This window comes from Nanorana parkeri, unplaced genomic scaffold, assembly GCF_000935625.1.
Source record: "Nanorana parkeri isolate BGI_ZX_2015 unplaced genomic scaffold, ASM93562v1 scaffold193, whole genome shotgun sequence".
NCBI classification, from domain to species: domain Eukaryota; kingdom Metazoa; phylum Chordata; class Amphibia; order Anura; family Dicroglossidae; genus Nanorana; species Nanorana parkeri.
In genome coordinates this window covers 1,202,478-1,224,098 of record NW_017306461.1, presented here as the reverse complement: position 1 = coordinate 1,224,098, position 21,621 = coordinate 1,202,478, and the positions used below count along the sequence as shown (strand labels likewise).

General features: G+C 41.3%; 1 protein-coding gene across 1 annotated transcript; it reads right to left on the bottom strand.

Annotated features, from left to right (window-relative positions):
* Window positions 1-3,783: 3,783 nt before the first annotated feature.
* LOC108786127 (interleukin-17D-like) lies at window positions 3,784-15,084 on the bottom strand. The gene is made up of 3 exons (XM_018555355.1): window positions 15,026-15,084; window positions 4,928-5,172; window positions 3,784-4,170 (listed from the first exon to the last, which is right to left on the bottom strand). Exons 2-3 carry the CDS (start codon window positions 5,170-5,172, stop codon window positions 3,954-3,956), a joined length of 462 nt encoding a protein of 153 aa, XP_018410857.1. The 5' UTR covers window positions 15,026-15,084; the 3' UTR covers window positions 3,784-3,953.
* Between the last annotated feature and the right edge of the window lie 6,537 nt (window positions 15,085-21,621).

Sequence of the window (21,621 nt, the reverse complement as noted above, 5' to 3'; positions counted from 1 at the left end):
CAAAAAACAACATATGTAGCCGCAGCATGTTCAGGTTGTTCAGCTGCAATAAATTAAATTTTTGTTTTTGGCTTTAAATGCATTTTAACTGTTATTATTCTTCCCAAGCTGATTCAAGATCTCTTCAATGCTTTTAAATATAAAAGCTATATGAATAATGCTGTATATCTTTGCTGGACCATTGAAGGCCTCATTTCAACATAATTACAGAGCTTAAAACTGGCAATACACTAGTAAAATTTAGTAACATTTTCTGAACGTTTGTTCGATATTGTAAATGTTAATGGGGACAAATCGATGATCGTTTTCTACCCCCCTGACAAGACAAATAGAAGGCTCAGGTTGGAAGATTTCTCTTGATTATTATCCAAACTAATGAAATTCTAACTGTTAATGCGGTCCTCAGCTGGGGAAAAAAATCGTACTTATAATGCGCATGTGCTAGAAAAGGTTTCATCCAGAATTAGCGCTCTCAAGATCACTAACATTTGTCTGTTTTAACGATTATTATGGTATAGGGGTAGCTGAAAGAACAACTCAAAGGTTTTCTCAATTGGTGTACAAAGTAGATTTTAATATATATATATATATACTGTACATATTGTGTGTAGAGACTGCCTGGCCAAAAAAAGTCACCACCTAGATTTCAGACATCTAGAGTAGTTTTAGTTAGTCAGATCTAGATTGTAAAGTTATGCCCCCAAAAATGAGGTCAGCTGCCTACCTAAATTTACTGAATGACCAGGCTTTTCCACCAATTGATTTTTTTTCTCCCCTGATGGCACATTGGACATATACCGAGATGACAATGCCAGGATTTTTCCGGCTCAGATTGTGAAAGAATAATTCAGGGAGCATGAGACATCATTTTCTCACATGGATTGGCACCACAGAGTCCAGACCTTAACCCCATTGAGAATCTTTGGGATGTGCTGGAGAAGACTTTACAAAGTGCTTTGACTCTCCCATCATCACTACAAGATCTTGGTGAAAAATTAATGCAATGGATGGAAATAAGTGTTGTGACATTGCATACAAAATGATGCCACGGTGGATGTGTGCCGTAATCACAGCTAAAGGTGGTCCAACTAAAAATTAGAGTGTGTTACTATAGCTATTACACCCCCAGGCTGATGAACTGTATACATAAATATAATAGTACATGCAATATACTATTTAAATACAATTTGCTTTACATGATTATTTTGCTGATTTCATAAGCAATAAAAGAAACTTGTTTAATATGTCTGGAATTCCATACGTAGCCGGTCTGGATGAAATTTTTGAACAAAATTAGTTGACTCAGTGATGGCATCATTGAATTCTCTGACGTTTCATTTTTCAGAATTTCATAAGGGCGGTCAAACGAAATTCTAGCGTATGGCTAGCCTAACATATCATACCTTGTCACCATTTGCTTCTACTCTGTAAAGGACAAACCTCAATACAACGCCTTTGCTAAACTAAAAATCCTAGCAAGCGTTATGAGTCTTGCCTGCTGGACTACAGAATTCAATCTCCTATGAGAAACCGCTATAATAAAAGCGGTTTCTTGCTTTAAGAACAAGGCAAAAAAAAAAAGCTGAGACATTCTTATTAAGGTGGAGAAGGAGATTCAAGGTTATTTTTTGCGCTGTACCTATACAAATCTTTTAGCTATAGTCATAGATCATTAAAATATCTGTGTGTACATACAAGGTAAGGTGAGGTCAGATGTGGATACAGGCAGGACCGGATTGACTGTGTCTGCTGCCCCACGGGCGAGTTCCACAATGCGCCCCCCTGCCCGCCAAACCTCCCCCCAATGAAAAATGACAACCAGGTGGTGGGGGTGGCAGGGTTGGTTTTCTTTTTGTTTTTATTTTTTCTTATTTTTGTAACTTTTGTATCACTTTAAAAAAAAATGTTTTACTTGTTTTAATTTTAATTCATCTTATTATGTTTAACTTTTTACATTTTAAATGGAATTCCAACCAATACAGATCCAGAGGGGGGAATTTATCAAAACTGGAGCAGACAAAAACTGGAGCAGCTGTGCATGGCAACCAATCAGCTTCTCTGTTTCATTTTCAAATCTCAACTGAGCAAACTGAAAAGAGAAGCTGATTAGTTGCCATGCACAGCTGCTCCAGTTTTGATAAATTCCCCTCAGTATGTTTCAATTTTAGGATGAGAAAAATAGGGTTCCATCTTGTTTCTTGAGTCAGTGGCTTAGAGCTTAACTTTCTTCAAAACGGAAAAGCAAGCCTTTAAGTGCATTCAAAGACAACAACCTACCTTCTCAAGGGTATTGTTGTTCATTCGGGCTTTTCTCTTACATGCTCATTCACCCCAATACAGAAAAGTTACTTGTTGATGTTAATCTAGCACTTTGGTCACATCCATGCTCCTATCATTTCTATGTGAATCAGGGTATTCCTAATCCTTTCATGGAGTCTTCTATTGCCTGAAGGGTTCAGAGACCATATCTAATGTCACCTCCACTGAGCTTCAGATATGTCCAACCCTTAGGGCCTTGATTTCCAAGATGCTCACTCACATAGACCTGTGTACTGTTCTATTCCCTGCTATAGATATTTCAGTATCTATTAATGCCCATGCAATGTCCTCCACTATCATTACAGTTGTGAGGGTGGCCACTGGCCAGGCACTGTCAACCCAGTAGTGGGTTGAGGAAGTCAGAGAGAGTGTGACATAAGAACTGATTGCTGATGCACAGAATGATTTTATCTGATGGCCTGAAATCCGTATACAGGAGATGTATTAGAGGGAGCAGGCACAAAAATGTTGTATTTCTCATGTTTTTTATGATAAGTGACAGCAGAACCACAGCTATCATCACAAATGGCAGGGAAAGGATCTCCATGCCACACTACCAAATGGCTGATTGACCCCTGCCACACCAACCAAAAAAAACCATTATTTGAAGATCATTATTCTGTGTATCATCAGTTACATTCTGGAAGAGTCAAAACCACAGGAGAAAACAGCTGGTACTACTAATAGACTACTCGTGGTCAAAAACAGGACACCAACAACAGGCACAGTTACCAACTCATTGCACCAACATCTAGTTATCCTTCATTTTATTAATAAAACATAAAAACTCTATATTACAAAGCATACAAAAATGCAAACATGCAACTTCATAGAGCAGAACCGTACATATACTGTATATTACAACAATCCGGTTTGTCCATATGGCCTTATTATCTTTAAGGGCTAGATTCAGTCAATGAAGAAAAAGTAAGTGCCAAAAGTCTGTTAAGAATGCTAAGTATACAGTTGGTAATTTAAAAAAATGTATGTTCAGCTTCATAACTCTGATAAAAGAGACACCCAACTTATAAAAAAGTAACAAAACCTACTTCATACAATAATACCATGTACAAAAAAAGGTTTAAAAAAACGCAAACACCTTATCTAGACACAGTGAACCGGAAGTACTTCCAGGATATTGATACATTTACTATCCTAACCTTGTAGACTTTATTTATTTTAATTGCATTTGAGCTCTTTACTTAGTCAATTTGCAGTCTTTGGGGTGATGGCTTGGTTTTTTCGATGGAAAGTCCTTTATTTCCTTTCCATGGGTGTTACATTTCTAAATCCAATAGGAATATTTTGAGTTGTGGAAAATAGTTTTTGTTACATAAAACTGTATCAATGCAGAAAGTGTAATGGTCGCGTCACTTATCCATACACCTTTTTCACACCAAGACAGTGCTACACCAACTGAATGTATGTCATTCAATGTTCATTATTATTTGGTTTGGGTGAGTTACCTTAAAAAACAAGCATAACTTGGAGAAGGTCAATCCATTAAACATGGATTGTGTTCACCACATGGACAAAGGTGTTGGCTCTGTAATTATTCTTGAAGAACAGAAACCCCAGATAAAAAATCATAGTGAATTCACCCGTGATCATTGACAATCAAAGCCTGAAGACGTTTAGGGAAATCGACAGATGCAGAACTGAGCGACTCTAATGTTTCGTAATTTGTAGATGAATCTTGACTTCTTGCACTTGGACGTTTTGTACAGGACTGGCACCTCTTTGTAGAATGGCACGCTGATCATCGAGTTGGCTTTGGATGAAACGCAACCTCTGCACAAACAGTAGGCCTCAACGATCTTTGGGGGATATCTGTCCACATTTTCGTTGATTCTAAAAAGGAAAGGTAGGTGAGTTTATTTTGTCCCAAGTAACAGTAAAAGATAAGAGCAATCCATACTTTTTGGACTGTAAACTGTGAAATGAAAGTAGATGTGTGGTCCAAAACTATATACGCATGGAGATTGCCTACGCATTGGGTGGAATTTCTCTAAATTGAAGCAGACAAAATATGGAGCTGTTACATATGGCAACCAATCAGCTTCTCTCTTCAGTCTGTTCAGTTAAGATTTGAAAATGAAAGAGAGAAGCTGATTGGTTGCCATGCACAGCTGCTCCAGCTTTTGTCTGCTCCAGTTTTGATAAATTCCCCGCATTGAGCCTTGTTTTTACATCTATGGATCCTTTCACACTATAGGGTCTATTCACAAAAGGGCGAAAAGTGTGGAGAAGGCAGGAGAAGTGAACAATCTAGGCCAAAATAGCTGATTTGGAACAATTCTCCAATTCAGCTCACTTTCCAGTTTAGCTATGTTGTCCTTGATTGTTCACTTCTCCTGCCTTCTCCAAACTCTTCACCCTTTAGTGAATAGACCCTATGCCTTTGTGGCATTGTGAGTTGGTGGGTTGCAGTGCCATTTACTTTTAATGCCACCCCAACGCACTGCAATGCAGCACAACACATGACGTGCATTGCGTTATACTGCAAAAAAAAAAAGCTGTAGGTAATGTATTAGTCAATGTCCCCAAGCATTGTGTACTTTGAGAAGAATGTACCCCAGAAAGACTTTAGAAGACAGGATTGTCTTACCTGTAGGACCAGGGAGAAATACTTCTGTCCTGCATCAGCTCGGAGGAGACATTGATGCTGGATGGGCACTTCTTCATTTTAATGTCAGGTGGATTGTCTTGCCTGGTGAGAAGCAGGGAATCCGGTGCCTGTCTCAGGAGCTTGGTCCTCAGATGTTCCTCAGAGGGGTCTTTGCATCTATGGTGGCGTTGTCCTTGGCATTCCATATACATCAAGATACAAATCAGAGCCAGCAGCAGCTTCATCTGTAGAAAGATAGCATAAGACGGGTCAAATAGAATCATTCAAATGCTGCAAAAACAAAAACTCCACAGAGATATTATATTTCAGCACAAATCGCCCAACTATATTCCAAAGAAGACATTCCACTGTGGCTTTCTCTTGACATGTCTTGTGTTGGGACTGAATTGGGTAATGATGGCCAATGCAGTGGGTGTGAAGGGCTGCATCACTAATGCATACCTCCTAACTCTCCCTCATTTGGAACTAAATCCCTCTTTCCTCCTTAGAGCTCCCTCTTTGTGGTCTGATGTACAGATATCTATAAAATGTTCTATTTGACTGCCATAAGTAGTATTCAGCACCAAAACCTTCTTCTTATCTCTTAAGTATCTTGTTTGCTACTTTGAAAAGCCAATATAAAGGAAAAGTAATGGTGGAAAAAACAATTCTGGCTTTAACTAATCATTTCTGGCATATAAATTCTCAATGGTTCACATAACTGGAGGCATGGCAGGGGTGTCCATTGTCTAAATACATTGTGCTGAAAGGTGTCCCTCTTTTTCACCTCAGAAGGTTGGGGGGTGTGCATCACTATTGCAGATTTACAGGGAAATTGAGAGGCAGGCTTGAAGTCAATAAAGCCTGCGTCGCAATGTGTTGACTCTGGACTGTCCGCAGTGCACCATAATGATCCTATCTGTCTCTTCTCTGAACAAAGGCCAAAGTCTTGGCAGGTACTGCAATGGTGAGTCAATAGTGATATGACTGTTTGCTTTGCTGGAGGGCAGGGAAGGTACTTCTATTGTTTTCAATAGGGATGCACTGACACCGAGACTAATATCAGTGCCAATACCGAGCATTTGGGCGAGTACGAGTGCTCCGATACTGACCTCCGATACCGGAACTTCCCTCCCTCTGACCAGCAGTGCATAGAGTGGGAGCATAGAGCCAACTTCCTTTCCAATTAGAAAGCCGGGCTGTGGGTTATGACCCGCCTCCCGGCTTCCTGATTGGCTTGGAAGCCGGCTTCACATGTTGTCAGGCAGTCCTTAAAGATTATACGAGACTTTGGTAAATGGGTTTCAATCTACTTTCAAGATTATATATACACTGGGGATGATTTACTAAAGGCAAACAGGCTGTTCTCTTTGCATGGGAATTTGTACTTTGTAGGGGAAGTTTAGGGAATGAGATGAAGCTCTGCTGTCTTTCATCAGCCAATCATCTGCAGGCAAATACCGTTTTATTTTCCTTGCACATGATTGGGGTATTCTTTGCAAAGTGAAATTTCACCACATTCACTAAACTAAGGGAAACCTCCCCTGCAATGTGCAAAATTCCCTTGCAAAGTGAACAGCCTATTTGTCTTTAGTAAATCAACCCCACGGCCTGCAGTGAGGAGCTTTTGTAAATGATTTACTTATAGTCGACCTTTCTAGAGCATTGCCATAAAAAGCTGCAGTGCAAGCACCGGGTTGAAGCCCGCTTTGTCTCAGTGTACCTTGTTTGTAAAAGTAACAAAGTTAGACAGGTCAAAGGTTTCGTTCGCAATGTTTTTGTTTTGATTTTTTTTTTCTTATCAAAACAATCGGCACTAGACGCAAGGTTGGCACCTGAATGTGTGTCTTTAAATACACCTGTTTGTGAACAATTTCACTTAACTCTTTTCAGCCCCGGGACTGTCACAGCTGGCTTTAGATTTAAAGAGCAACGAAAGAAAAAAAAAAAACCTTCACATTTCATGGAACCGGACTATCCAGATTCCGCAAATATGCTGACATTCAGTCTAATGCAGATGGGGGATCAAAAGCAGTTGTCTTAAATTAGCAACGAAGAATGCACAAGTCCTATGTATGAAAAGTTCCGTCTGATGTGCATTTAAACTTGTTTACCCCATGAACATGGGTGTGGAACCCCCGGAGTCAACGCTCCAGTACACGTTCTCTTGCCTTGTACTTGGTGTGCAGTAAAACCTTTGCCTAGTCGCACTCACTGATCATTGATCCATCATAAATGAGTCATAGCAAACCGATTGGTAGCTATAAAGTTGATGTGTCAGTTAGGACTTTGATATCCGAGACAACTGACACAGTTTCAAAAAGACTAAGGGGGTTAGTGACAAAGCTGCCGAAGGCAGTCGAGTGAATAACCGAGCTGAAGTGAAGTGAGCGAACAATTTTCGGCTATTTACTACGGCTCAGTACAGCTGATTTTACGGCTGAGCCGAAGTGCAGAAGGACTTTGACTCAGCTGATCCAACATCTGGATCGGCTGAGCCGAAGCTCTGGCAGCTTGCTCCCTGCCATTCACCCCTATTTACATAGGGCCCGAACGGCAGTGTGTGAACAGCCGAATGCCGACGAGCGGCATTCGGCTGGGCTATTCTGCTCAGTACCTCCGTGGTACTGAGCAGAATAGCAAATAGTAAAAAAAAGTTGAAAAAATATTTTTTTAAATGTGAATAAATATTACATTTTAAAAAAGAAAGATTTTTAAAAAAAGGAAAAAAAAACAATTGGGCAGAGCTAGCAGTGAGAACTAGCTCCGCCCAACTGTTTCCTATTGGCTGGCACCTGCTAGAGTCCCAGCCAATGAATAACAACTGGGCGGAGCCAGCCGTCACATCACGACCGGCTCCACATGGTTGTTATTATTTAATGACAGATCAGCGTCCCCAGGTCATTTGGGGACGCGGATCTGTCATTATAACTGGGTGGAGCCAGCCGTGAGATAATGGCTGGCTCCGCCCAGCTGCCCTTTGCGGGGCTTCGGTCGGCCCATCGGGTGTCACTTCGGCTTAGTTGAGCTGAAGCATATGCCTTCGGCTTGGCTGAGCCGCTCGGCCGCCTTCAGCTGCTGTAGGGCTATAGTGAATAGCCCGTACAGCAGCCCTTCGGTTCGACTGAAACGAAAGGGCTCTGGTGGCCGGAAAGAGCCGAAGGATCAGCCGAAGCTACAGCTGGATCCTTTGGCTACTTTGTGAATAACCCCTTAAGGCTCTATTCACATATAGCATTTGCTTTTCTCGCGTGGTTTTCCGTGCGAAAGACCGTGCAGGACGAAAACGCTAAAATTTTTAATTTGCACGGATTCCGCTCGTTTGCGGATATTATATTGTCGCGAACATGCAGAATCCGCTATAATATCGCACTTGTACTATTTTGTGGATTTTCTTTTCTATTTAGAGCGGCTCCTGTGTGAATGGAGCCTGAAGCTGGCCTTACGCCCAGAGGTGTCCCGAGTGCAGGTGTCACCCGGTGCGGCTGCCAAGGGTCACCAGCTGGGACATCATCACGAACGCGCGTTTTTTTTTCTTCTTAATTTTGATCACACGTGATGTAATCCACATTTTAGGCCTGAGGGTTACTTAAAACCCCCAAAACATTATATATTTTCTAAAAGCCAAGACGCTGTAGAATAAAATGGCGGCAGTTGCAAATTTTTATGTTGCACGATATTGGCACAACTCTTTATCCAATCCCAAAATTTTGTGGAAAATGCACTTCAGTGAATTGTAGTGCTCTAAAGCAGTTAGAAGGCTCTTTATAGAGAGAGATCTCTCCTTTTTCTTGCTTGTTGGTCTGCACATGAAAAACGTTTGCACATAAAATGGTTCCCATACTGCCTCCAATATCACATTCTAGCCCAAGTAATCACATGAAAACCTAGGGGCCCATTCACATCTTTGATGTGCGTTAACATGCGCTGTGTTGCAACCATGTGCTCTTTCCTCTTGTTAGCAACCTGTCTGTGTTAGGATGACAGCACTCTGCAATAAAATACAGCCTGATTGGCTTATAGTGCTGCCCTTTCCCCTCTCTGTTCCCCTGCTGTACAGGGCGATTACTAGAGCCTGAGAGACAAATAATTAGGGTACTGCTTTAACATGTATCTAAATGCAATTCTTTTTTCAAATTTTGTAAAGAGTAGGGCTTGGTTAAAACCCCTGTTATTTCTTCTCATCCCACTGAGAAAATGTATCTTCACTTCCTGCCCTGAAGACAGTAAATGGAAGTCTCTACAATGTAAGAAGGAACCTTACTGTCATGGTTGTCCCCAGTAGATTTCCCGTCACCTCCTGAGCTGGTGACAACTGTAACTTTTTGGATTTCCGTTGACAGTGACAATGGTCACCAGGTCAAATAAAGAGGGTGAATCTACCCAACGGGGACACAGCAATAAAACTCTATTGAGGGTTTTAATCATTCAACGGAAAAAAAAAATACAAAAACATAAGACAAAGTCTTGGCTTTAGATTTATTTTTGAACTGCCTGTATTGCTTCCTTAAACTGTATGCATGGCCAATTTTATTAGCTTTGGATGTTGTAATGAAAGGTAAAACCCTCCTATTTTTTGCTGTTTGGGTAGGATTCCCTTCACTTTCTGTCCAGGAGACTCAAAAGGAAATGAGGGAAAATCTTGTTAAAGTGAAGGGAATTCCCATCTTAGTTGTCACTGGAACCTTGGTCCCCATTGGATGGTATTCCTTCACCTCTTGCTCTGATGACAACCTTTTGGATTTCCCTTTACTCTCTGTCTGGGGTCACCAGGACAAAACAGAGGGGTGACTCTCCCTAGCATTTGACAGACAGAGGGTCTCACCTTTGCCCCCATTCTATCCAAAACATAAAAAAAACAAGTTTTGCCTTTACATTCACTTAAAATGGAAGATCAGGGGCCCCACCTCTGTCATCCCTCAAACAAGGGAAGGCTTTTCTTCTTAAAGAATGGTACACACAGCTCAGGACTTGTATGACAGCATTCTGGAAGGGATTGAAGCTGTTCTAAAGGTGAGTGTCGGCCCTAATCCCTGTAAGTATTTCTAGATCTTCCTGTTATTGTGCCCACCCATTTATAGAGTTTACTGCACCAAAAACAGCTGTCAATGTAAAAGGCAGGAACAAGAAACCGGGCTCCATGGCTTTCATGCCGATGTACATGGATTCTAAGATGGCCATACACCCAACAATTTGATTGTACAAGATTTACATATTCTTAACAAGCTCTAAATGAGCTTTCAAACAAGCACCCACTGACCTCTGTAGCTACAGGCACTGTGGAGCAATTTATCCTCAAACTCCATAGTAGAAATACTGAAGTCATCTAAGTCCTTCTCTCAGCAGCTCTGCTCATCCTGAACTGCTCCACACTTCCTGCAGCTACAGAGGTCAGTGAGGGTTTGTCTTAAAGCTCATTTACTGTTTGTTAGGTATATTTACATATGTGAAGATCTATAGACAGGACACAAGATTGCTAGAAGGCAAAGTGCAATTTGCAAAGTGTAATAATTAACAAAACTGAATGAGGATTTATCTATCTGACTACAAATAGTCTGAAACTCATAGCTGAGTAACAATGATTACATATTGCACAGCATCTGCAGAGAACTTCAAGGATTTGCAAAGTTTGAAAATCACAAACTTTTCACCGTCAGAACTATGCAACAACCTATAATGCAATGCATAGACTTTGCCCCTCATTAGCTGAGTCACAAGAACCAATATTATGGGAATGAATAACAAATATTGTATCGGGAGAGACACTGTATATATATCTATATAGATCTATATAGATCTATATAGATATATATATATGGGATGCTTGTATCGGTATCTGTGCCAATACTGGGTATTTGGGTGAGTACTCGTACTAGCCCAAATGCTCCGATATGGGAACTTCTGGTCAGAGGAAGATTTCCTCTGACCGGCAGTGCTGTAGGGAAACATGGAGCCAGCTTCCCGGCCAATCAGGAAGCCGGGCAGCGAGTCATTACCCACTGCCCGGCTTCCTAATTGGCTGGGAAGCCTGCTCCATGTAATTTGGCTGGTTCAATCCTGATTGGCCGGGAAGCCGGATTCCTAGCTAATCAGCATTGAGCCGGCTAAAGAGCATGGAGGCAGCTTCCCGGCGAATCAGGAAGCTGGGACATTGCCAGCCGCCCGGCTTCCTGATTGGCCGGGAAGCCGGCTCCATGTTCCCCTACGGCACTGCCAATCAGAGGAAAATACTGAAATATGAATATTAGTACTCGTACTCAATACCGATAAACCTAATCTATCTATCTATCTATCTATCTATCTATCTATCTATCTATCTATCTATCTATCTATCTATCTATCTGTCTGTCTATCTATCTATCTATCTATCTATCTATCTATCTATTTTTTTCATAGCAGGGTTTTGTTTTGTTTTTGCAGTCAGCACCCAGACTAATGCTGACCATACGCTGGTATATTTTTGATCGAACTTTCATACGGAAAATATCTTCAGAACTTTTCATAATGCCATCAGAGATTTATAATACATCCTTTTGCCGTTTCTCTTTTTTTTTTACAGTCAAAATGAATAGTGGATGTAACCCCATCAACTATGAGAAAATGGAACGAACAATTTTTTTCTAAGGAAATTCTAGTGATGTCTAGCCAGCTTAATCGGTGACAATGAGGTTGATTTAGTAAAGGAGTAGAGGCTGTTTACTTTGCAAAGTAAATGTTCATATGGTGCTAAGTGAATGATAGTAATAGAGTGAACTTTAAAATACACTTAAATGCCAAATTATGCCATAGCAAAAATCTTTTTTTTTTAAATCCATTTTCCTTGCAAAAGATTGTGTATTCATAGTGAACACAGGTTCACCCTATTTAATAAATTTTGTTTTGCTGAATGAACAGTCTCTACTCCTTTAGAGTCAACACCAATGTTGGTGAATAAGGATTTGGGATATGCAATCATATGCAAGACAGCTAAAAAAACAAAACAAAGCTGGCTTAATGAAGAGAACACACCTTTTTTTATATAGGGAACATTCACCTTGCTAAGTAAATAGTCTCTATCCCTTTAATAACTCCAGCCCTGGGTAACTATACTAGGTAACTATATGTAACTGACTAATCTGTGAACTCGCTGCAAAAACTTGCTTATATTATTAATTCATCTTTCAAATAATTTTTTTGAGCCTGCACTATTATTTCTATGAACAGTGCCAGGAGGATAATTATATTGAACATATTAGCATTACCCATTATCAGCATTACTTTGGCTAGCTTCAGCAGCCTGCCCTTAAAGATGTACTCCATTTTTCTCCAAGGGTAATTATAATTTTAAGCCCAACTCCGATCTCCACAGTCAGGGCCGAAGCTAGGGAGGGGCTGGGGGGGGGGGGGGGGGGCCCCCCCCCCCCCTGCTGCCACTTTAGGATGGGTGCCATCAGATGTGTGGTTGAAGAACTTCTTCTCCCTTGGGGGGGTGAGGGGGGGCTGAGCCTTTGCCCTGGGTGACAGAATGTCCAGCTTCCCCACTGTCCACAGTTCCCCCACTGCCCCCCTATCCCCATGAATGTTCCCTAGGCTGTATTTTATGCAATTTTTTTAAAAATACTCCCCCGTTTCTGAAGTCTTTAGACTGGTCACAGTCACCTTTTCTGCAAGCTGGATGGCCCTCAATGTTGTGCTCCACTGCACAGTGAATGCATGCGGTCTTCTGGGTTGAGTGATGCTGGGTGTCAATTGACCAGAAGACTGAGGACAGGTCTGGAATGCCATGGCTATCCTCTATATGTAAATATGCTGGTTGGCTATGCTGTTCCTTTGCCTTTAAAAAGTTGGGTCACTGACCAAGATCAGGTATCAAGGTCTGTTCTGACTTACCTGACCTGTACAATTGCTCCAGGTAGGTAGCTCAGAAAGTATTGAAGCCAAAGGATCAGCATAAGAACAACGGGAATTTTCAGAAGGAGGCCAGCAATGGCAATATCAGAATTCTCATCATGACAGGTTCACTTTACTGTATTAAACAATACACTCTGAGTGGGATATGTCCAATGGAAATCTTACACTGTGTCTGAATTTAGGACTCTACGTACAGTACCAATGAGAGAGTATCTCTGATGGGCGTTAGGCGGCTTTACAAAGAGTAAACATCAATACGTAATAGTAAAGATACTGAACAACTAGAGCTAGAGCTACAGATGACACATCTACAGGTACATCCACACTGTAAAATTCCACTCAGAAGATTATGTTTAACAACCTATATCCACATTCCTGCATAGAGAGTAGACCTAGTCTCCAATTACACAGCACACACTACGACACAACCACTGCAGGTGCTATGGATCAGATATCAAGCTCTGTTGCTCCAGTGGCCGCAGTGTATACTAGGGTGCGAAGTTTAACCATATAGGGCATAATTAATTTTAATACAACCACAACTCTACTACAACATGCAGATCTGTACCTGACCTGTATATCAATACACAACTCTACTACAACATGCAGATCTGTACTGGACCTGTATATCCATACACAACGCTACTATACTATGCAAAGAAATATATACTGCATCTGAATATCAATTCACAACTCTACTACACCATGCAGATCTGTATCGGACCTGTATATCCATACACAAGGCTACTATACTATGCAAATCTATACAGGACCTGTATATCCATACACAACGCTACTATACTATGCAAAGAAATATATATTGGATCTGAATATCAATTCACAACTCTACTACACCATGCAAATCTATACTGGACCTGTATATAAATACACAACTCTACTACACCATGCAAATCTATACTGGACCTGTATATAAATACACAACTCTACTACAACATGCAAATCTGTGTCGGACCTATACATATCATAACACAACTCTACTACACCATGCAAATCTATACTGGACCTGTATATCAGTACACAACTCTACTACAACATGCAAATCTATACTGGACCTGTATATAAATACACAACTCTACTACAACATGCAAATCTGGGTCGGACCCATACATATCATAACACAACTCTACTACACCATGCAGATCTGTACTGGCCCTCTATATCAATACACAACTCTACTACAACATGTAGATCTGTGTCGGACTTGTATATCATTACACAACTCTACTAGACCATGTAGATCTGTACCGGATCTGTATATCAATAAACAAATCTACTACTGGACCTGTATATCAATACGCAACTCTACTACACCATGCAAATCTGTACTGGACCTGTATATCAATACACAACTCAACTACAACATGCAGATCTGTAACTGACCTGTATATCAATACACAACTCTACTACACCATGCAAATCTGTACTGGACCTGTATATCAATACACAACTCTACTACAAAATGCAAATCTATACCGCACCTGTATATAAATACACAACACTACTACAACATGCAGATCTGTACTGGGCCTGTATATCAATATACAACTCTACTACAACACGTAGTTCTGTATCGGACCAGTATATCAATACACAACTCTACTACACCATGCAAATCTGTACCGGACCTGTATATCAATACACAACTCTACTACACCCTGCAGATCTGTACCGGACCTGTAGATCAACACACAACTCTACTACACCCGATAGATAGATAGATAGATAGATAGATAGATAGATAGATAGATAGACACAAAACCAAACATATCAATAGAATATAGATAAATAAAAGGATACAGATTGTACAATAGACAAATTAACAGATGACAGGCAGTAGTAGGTCAAAAGATGATAACAATAGATAAAGAAATGGACAGATTCATAGATTACAGATTGACTAATGGAAGATGAATAGAGAGATAGATAGATAGATAGATAGATAGATAGATAGATAGATAGATAGATAGATAGATAGATAGGTCACTAGGTACAGTAGGTATCTACCATTGTAACATTGTATTATTTTGCATCCTTTCTAACCCCTGAACTTACAAATCCAATGTACAGTCGCTGCCTCAGTGTGACTTCAGGAAATCTTTTAACAATTATCTTTATAACAATTTGGGTAAAAACATAAGCCAATTCCTGGTACCAGGCCTGGTGGGTACTCCATCGATTGGGTCTCACCTTGTAGCTATCTCTCAGTCACAGGCTTAATAAAGGAAGAGATGAGTTTTGCGAAACTGAATTCTCGGCTGGCTTTATAACCTGCTGTGATTACCGCCTCCTTACCATATGATATGATCACCTTGTTGTAACCTGAAACTGAACGAGGAACTGGTTGGCCAGTTGTCTGGGTGAAAGCCAGAATTCGACTGCTTGTAAAAAAAAACAAAACAACATACACACCCAGAGGTGTCATACCTGCTGTGCACTTTGAACTCGAGTGTTACAAGAAAACAGCCTGGTGCAAGGAAAAAGAAAAAGTTCAGGTTTAATCTCATTTCATAAGTTCATGTTGTTGGATTCCATGGTTTGCAGAGCGTCTTAGCATCCTGTATCACCTGTGTAGGAAAATCCCTGTTTGTATTGATAGGGAAACACCATTTATTTTTATTTGTAGGGATAGGTTAATGTGGACACTATGCCCACCAGCGTACCTGGGAACTTTTAGAAATTTCTCCAAATAGTTATTTTTTTAAAAGTGGAAGAGGCTTAAAGGATAGGCCTGGAGTCTACAGAATGGTGGATATGTGGGTGCACTGTGTGTACACTATTCCAGTGACACTGACAGAGCATCAGGCTCCCCCCCATCCATCATTCCATTGACACTGTCAGTGCACCTGATTCTCCCCTGTCCACCATTCCATTGACAATAACAGTGCACCTGGATCAACCTAATCCCCATTCCATTGACAATAACAGGGCAACTGGATCCAACCTATCCCTCTTTCCATTGACAATAGCAGTGCACCTGGCTCCAACCTATCCACCATTCCAATGACATTGACAGTGCACCTGATTCTCACCTATCCACCAATTCAGTGACACTGGCAGTGCACCGGATTCCCCCCTGTCTACCATTCCATTGACAATAACAGTGCACCTGGATCAACCTATCCCCCATTCCATTGACAATGACAGGGCACCTGGATCCAACCTTTCCACCATTCTATTGGCAATAACAGTGCATCTGGATCCAACTTATCCCCCATTCCATTGACAATAACAGGGCACCTGGATCCAACCTATCCACCATTCCATTGACACTGACAGTTCACCTGGCTCCCACCTAGCTGCCATTGCATTGACACTGACAAGGCACCTGGTTCCGACCTATCCCCCATTCCTTGACACTGACAGTGCACCTAGATCTAACCTATACACTATTCCATTGACTCTGACAATAACAGTGCCCGTAGGTGGGAGCCAGATGCATTTCCAGTGTCAATGGAATGGTGGATAGGTGGGAGCAAAGTGCACACACCAACCCAGTGACATTGCCCCCTACAGGCACTGTAAGTGTCACTGGAAAGGCCACCTACAGGCAGATACGTGAAGTAGGTGGGAGCCAGGTGCGGTGTCAGTCACTGTCACTGTATGAATACTATTCGATCAATGTAAATGTTTCGTTATTGACCCATCATACAGATCACAAATTCCCAAATTGCCGTGTCATTTCCGGCAAGTTCCCACCTCTGCCCACCAGGAACAAATTTTGAGACCCATTAAAATTTCAATACAGGGGTTTGTGTTGAGTAGCAAATAAGGAAAGTGCTGCATCTCAATCAAAAGCATGTTTGTCAAAAATGGCCACCAGAGCCCTGACCAAAGAGTAGGGATGAGCTCAGGCTCAGTCTGAACTTGAGTTTGTCTAAACCTGGTAGGACACTGTCAGTGCCGGCCCAATCAGCTGTGGACAGGACATTTTCCGCCCTGCAGTTACACACAAATGATTAGGCATTTTGCTGGTGGAATCATTGACTTTATATTGAGGTTTAATCTGGACTTGGGTAGAAGTAGAGACCCCATGTACAGCCACAGGGACACAAAAAACATGTAAAGACAGGAAAGCTGGACTCCGGCACTGTTGCTAAGAGGTCAGGTTTATTTTAAATATATTTGTAAATGGATCTATTGTAAACAGATGGATTTGCCTAGATAGCAGCCTACTATAGTCCCTGTCAGAATGTTTACTCTGATAAAATAAACAGTTCTCTATTTATGAAAATAGGCCAGGATCTGGAATTAAGGAGATTCCCAACTTATTTTCACAAATCAACAAAAATAATAACTCAAGTTCATATATTTGGGCTAACCTGAAGACAAAAATGAATGCAATAGCTGTGCAAAAATGTATATATTTATTAACTAAGAATCAGTGCAAAAATGATAATCAAACGATAATTGGTGATACACAAGAAATCAATTGGATCAAAGTTTCAATAATATTGATCAACACAGATAATGAGAAAAATAAAACCACAGGATATTATTTCAAATATAAATGAAACAAAACTCAGTAACTCCTGGAATGCAATTAGTAGCTTATCATTAGCTCAGCAGAATGTAACAACACAATGTACAGATTTGACACGTGATCTCTCTCAGACAACAGATATTCAACAGCTCAAAATGTATACTGCACAAGATATATCATGCACAGAATTGGCTCTTAGCCAAGTTTCTATTTAAGGCTAAAACAAACTTCCACTAAATTATTTTTAATTTTTAAGTATACACCACAACCGCACCATAGACTAGAAACTGAAATCAGTTTCAGAGAGATATACATATATGTGTATTTCCCTCTCAAGATTGGAAAAGAGACCGGTCGTACTGCAGTTAGAGTGATCTATATTCAAATCTTGATGCTACTAGGACCAAATGGTTTAGTCAGATGTATATGGCTATCAATTGCCTGCAGATAAATAGAAATGATACTTTACCAAAAATGTTAGATCTTTTTGTCTGAAAGATTTCAGCTTTGTGCCGGTTCCCTTAGACAGCCCTTCAATCAGCTTCAGATCTCCACCTCTCGTGTGTATATAGATCTCCCGTATGAAGAAGAAACTCTCGTATAAAGAATAATCCAGTATGAAGAAGAAGAATTCAGTATCAAGAAGAAGAATCATCCGACCCCCTAAGAATAATGCCGTATATTCTTCTCCTAACTTTTTATCACCCCAAAATGTGGGCCTGGTTTGGTTTGCTTATCTTTTACTTTTAATTATGATGCCAGAAGGGCGGGACTTTCTAACACGATCCCTGTGACTACCGGAAGAGGGCAATGTTGGATTAGAAATCACTCTTGGACCTTTCTTTAAAACTTCAACATAAGATTGAGATGCAATTTGCCGACACATTGGTTACCTTAAAATCGTCAACTGATATAACATTATACCCAACCTAATTTGTACTTAAAACATAAACACATCAAATTGATTATATATGCTAATATGTATAACCACACAATATATAATGAATATAGGTTGAATATTATAAGAATATATATTTTAAAAAATCAGTATACCATTAAGTATGTTAATGCATCATGCCATACTAATAATACAATTGAAATGATTGCTAATATGGTTAGTTCAATAATAATTGTATCTAAGACAACTTTATAACGTGCTTGTTATTTTTCTTTTTCTCATTCATGAAAAGACATTAATCAAAGACCTTGTTGTCCATTGTTAGACAATATGTGTGATTCTAACACAGCCTAGCTCAAGGCCAGTCCATATCTCGTAGATGACACTTCTCACCAACCATAACCGGAGAAGTATAACTTCCTGGCTGTTTTGTATCATTTTAATGATTTTCTCACGATTTACGATGTGGGATAAGTTTCCAAGAAACATTTCTGAAAATTTTTGTCCGGAACTCATAACTTAAGTTCCATTTAGATCTGTTAGTATTACAAAATGGCTTTCAGATTGCCATCTTATAATGTGTAGAAAAAAATGTATAGGCCTTATTGTCCAATTCTTTAGCCTCAATAGTTCTGACATCCCCTACACAGCAGCCCTCTCACAGAGAGGAAGTCAACACTGGGAGCCAATCAGGTGCTGATAGGGAACATGCTGACAGTAGGATAGAGCAGACTGAGTGATAAACTATTGCTTCTTTTACTATCCAGTCAGCCTGAAGGGGGGGGGAGGGGGGTTGTCCCTGACCACAAATGCTGCTGCTTTTGCACTGGAGGTCAAGCAGCTGGCTGTACTGTCTGGCAGGTTACCTACATCATAAGATTATTTACATAATTACAAATTATTAGCCTGTAAAACCATTTCCAAATAAGTATTTTAATTGTGTGTATAGCAGCTTGCCTGGCATTCAGCTGTAACGCATAAACATATATCACTGTCATGCCAGTCTGGTTAATTGCATTTAATCCCGTCCTACCCTGCTTGCGTTGCCAGCTGCCGCAGCTGAAGAACCTGTTTTTCCAACTCATGCCAGATTTATATAATGTGATCCAATTCACTAATTAAGGGTTACTCCGGCTCACATGCTTAAAGAGGAATCAACCATGGCCTAATGTTTTCTAGAAATGTGAAAGAGATCAGCTTGATGCAAATAATCTTATCAAAGCGGGTTAATGTATATACAATCTCTAATATATTAACACACATTGATCCCCTTATCTCATTGCAAGTCTCCCAGGCAGGGTCCATCTGATAATAGTAGGCTCTGTGCAGTCTCTAATGACCTGAAACACTCTCATAGCACGGGACTTTAGGGGGTTGGGTGCTGTCAAGGAATGGTCAGTGCTGGAGGGGGGAAGGCGTGCGCTCAACTGCGCTGTCGGCGGCTCTGTCCGGCGTCCTGCACAGCTCACTAACATCACTGGTTGCCAGGTGCTAGATGGGATGCAAGCCAGAGCGTCTGCTCAGCTCCTGGCAACTGATGATGTCAGTGAGCTGAGCAGCAATGCACATAGTGTCAGAGGTTGCTCTTAGCAACCTGGGACATTGTGGCTGCCCCCTTGCCATCCCCACCACCTGGCTGCCCCCTTGCCATCCCCACCACCCAGCTGCCTCCTTGCCATCCCCACCAGTGCCACCCGGCTGCCCCCTTGCCATCCCCACCACTGCCACCCCGCTGCCCCCTTGCCCTCCCCACCACTGCCACCCCGCTGCCCCCTTGCCCTCCCCACCACTGCCACCCCGCTGCCCCCTTGCCCTCCCCACCACTGCCACCCCGCTGCCCCCTTGCCCTCCCCACCACTGCCACCCCGCTGCCCCCTTGCCCTCCCCACCACTGCCACCCGGCTACCCCTAGCCATCCCCACCACCGCCACCTGGCTGCCCCCCAGTGAGATGCCATCTGAGGGAACCCCCTCATGCTACCTCATTGTAGGGATGATCCTGGTTATTAGGTTGGCAGTGTATGTAGAACTAAACCCAAGAAGAAAGATGTAATGTATTGTAGCTGAGCAGCCTTCAGATGTGGTGGATGCATTAGAGTATATTCCTTTATTTTCTCCTGGTGATCCTGCCAGTAACACACTTCCTGTCCTAGGGGGACAATACTCACTCACTGTACTCTATCTAAGGAGGAGCAGCGTTCTCCAAATAGCTGAAACTTTTATCATTAAAAAGTAGTCCTTTGGCTTCAGTCTAGTGACCTTGCCTAGGCTAAGATGATGTCATTATTCTGCTGTAGTCTGCTGCAGGCAGTAGGAAGCATTTCCGCAGTCTCCTCCCCTCCCCGGGGATCACACTGGAGCATTGTAGGTAAGAGGCTGCAGCAGGGGCTCATCTGTGTCAGACATTTGTAATATCAGCCATGAAATGCACATCTCCCGAAAAGAAAAGCAGAGGAAGGCATTGTCAGGGGGAGTACCATGATCCCTGTGAGAGGTAATAAATACCTATATGTCTTACACTTAGCATGCATGCACTTATCATGGAAAAATATGATGCTCGGTCTACTTTAACATAAGCATCACCCGTTCCAGTGATTTATCTATGTCTGGCTATTGATATAATTAAATGGGACAGCCGACGTGGAAGCTATAATGGTGTTGGGTCAATTTTATAATTTATTACGTTTTTAAACTGATGCTGTATATCATTTTTAATTTAATATTAAATCCTCATTTTAGATAACAACATTTGTTAGAAGGTTCCTCTATATAACTGGTTTTATAAAGAATTCTGTGTTTCTAAAAAGGAAGCGCAGCAGTAGCTTTTTCATTTCAGTCTTTTCCTAAATAAACGCTCAATGGAACTGCACAGCGGATGAGTTACACCTTAGAATCTAAGCTTCACTTCCTGTCTTGGACAGGCAACAGGAAATAAGAAGAAATCACTTCACAACGGATGTTAATCAAAATGATTGAGCAAACTTTACTTAATCGTTACTGTTTTCCCAAGGGCAGAGCATGCGGTTCCCTGCCCCCCACCATTGCCCTACTTGACACTAGAGCACTCCACTTTAGGGGCAGTAATTGGTCCAGGAGACATTATGAGATGGTCAGACTGTGTATGTAAAGCCAACCATGGTCTGATGTCCACGCCAGGTTTACACAGCAGAGTCTTTACAAAGGAATGATGAATGTAATGGGCAATCAGGAATGCAGGACTGTAACATTGTAGAAGACAGTGCAGAAGAATAACATTATATGTAGAGATATTTCGGTACTTGCCGGTACGGAATACCGATACCGGTAGTCCCTTCAAGGGACTACCGATAATTACTCGCCACCCGGCTTCCTGATTAGCAGGGAAGCCGTCTCCATGCTCCCTCATCACCAGGTGACGAAGACGCAT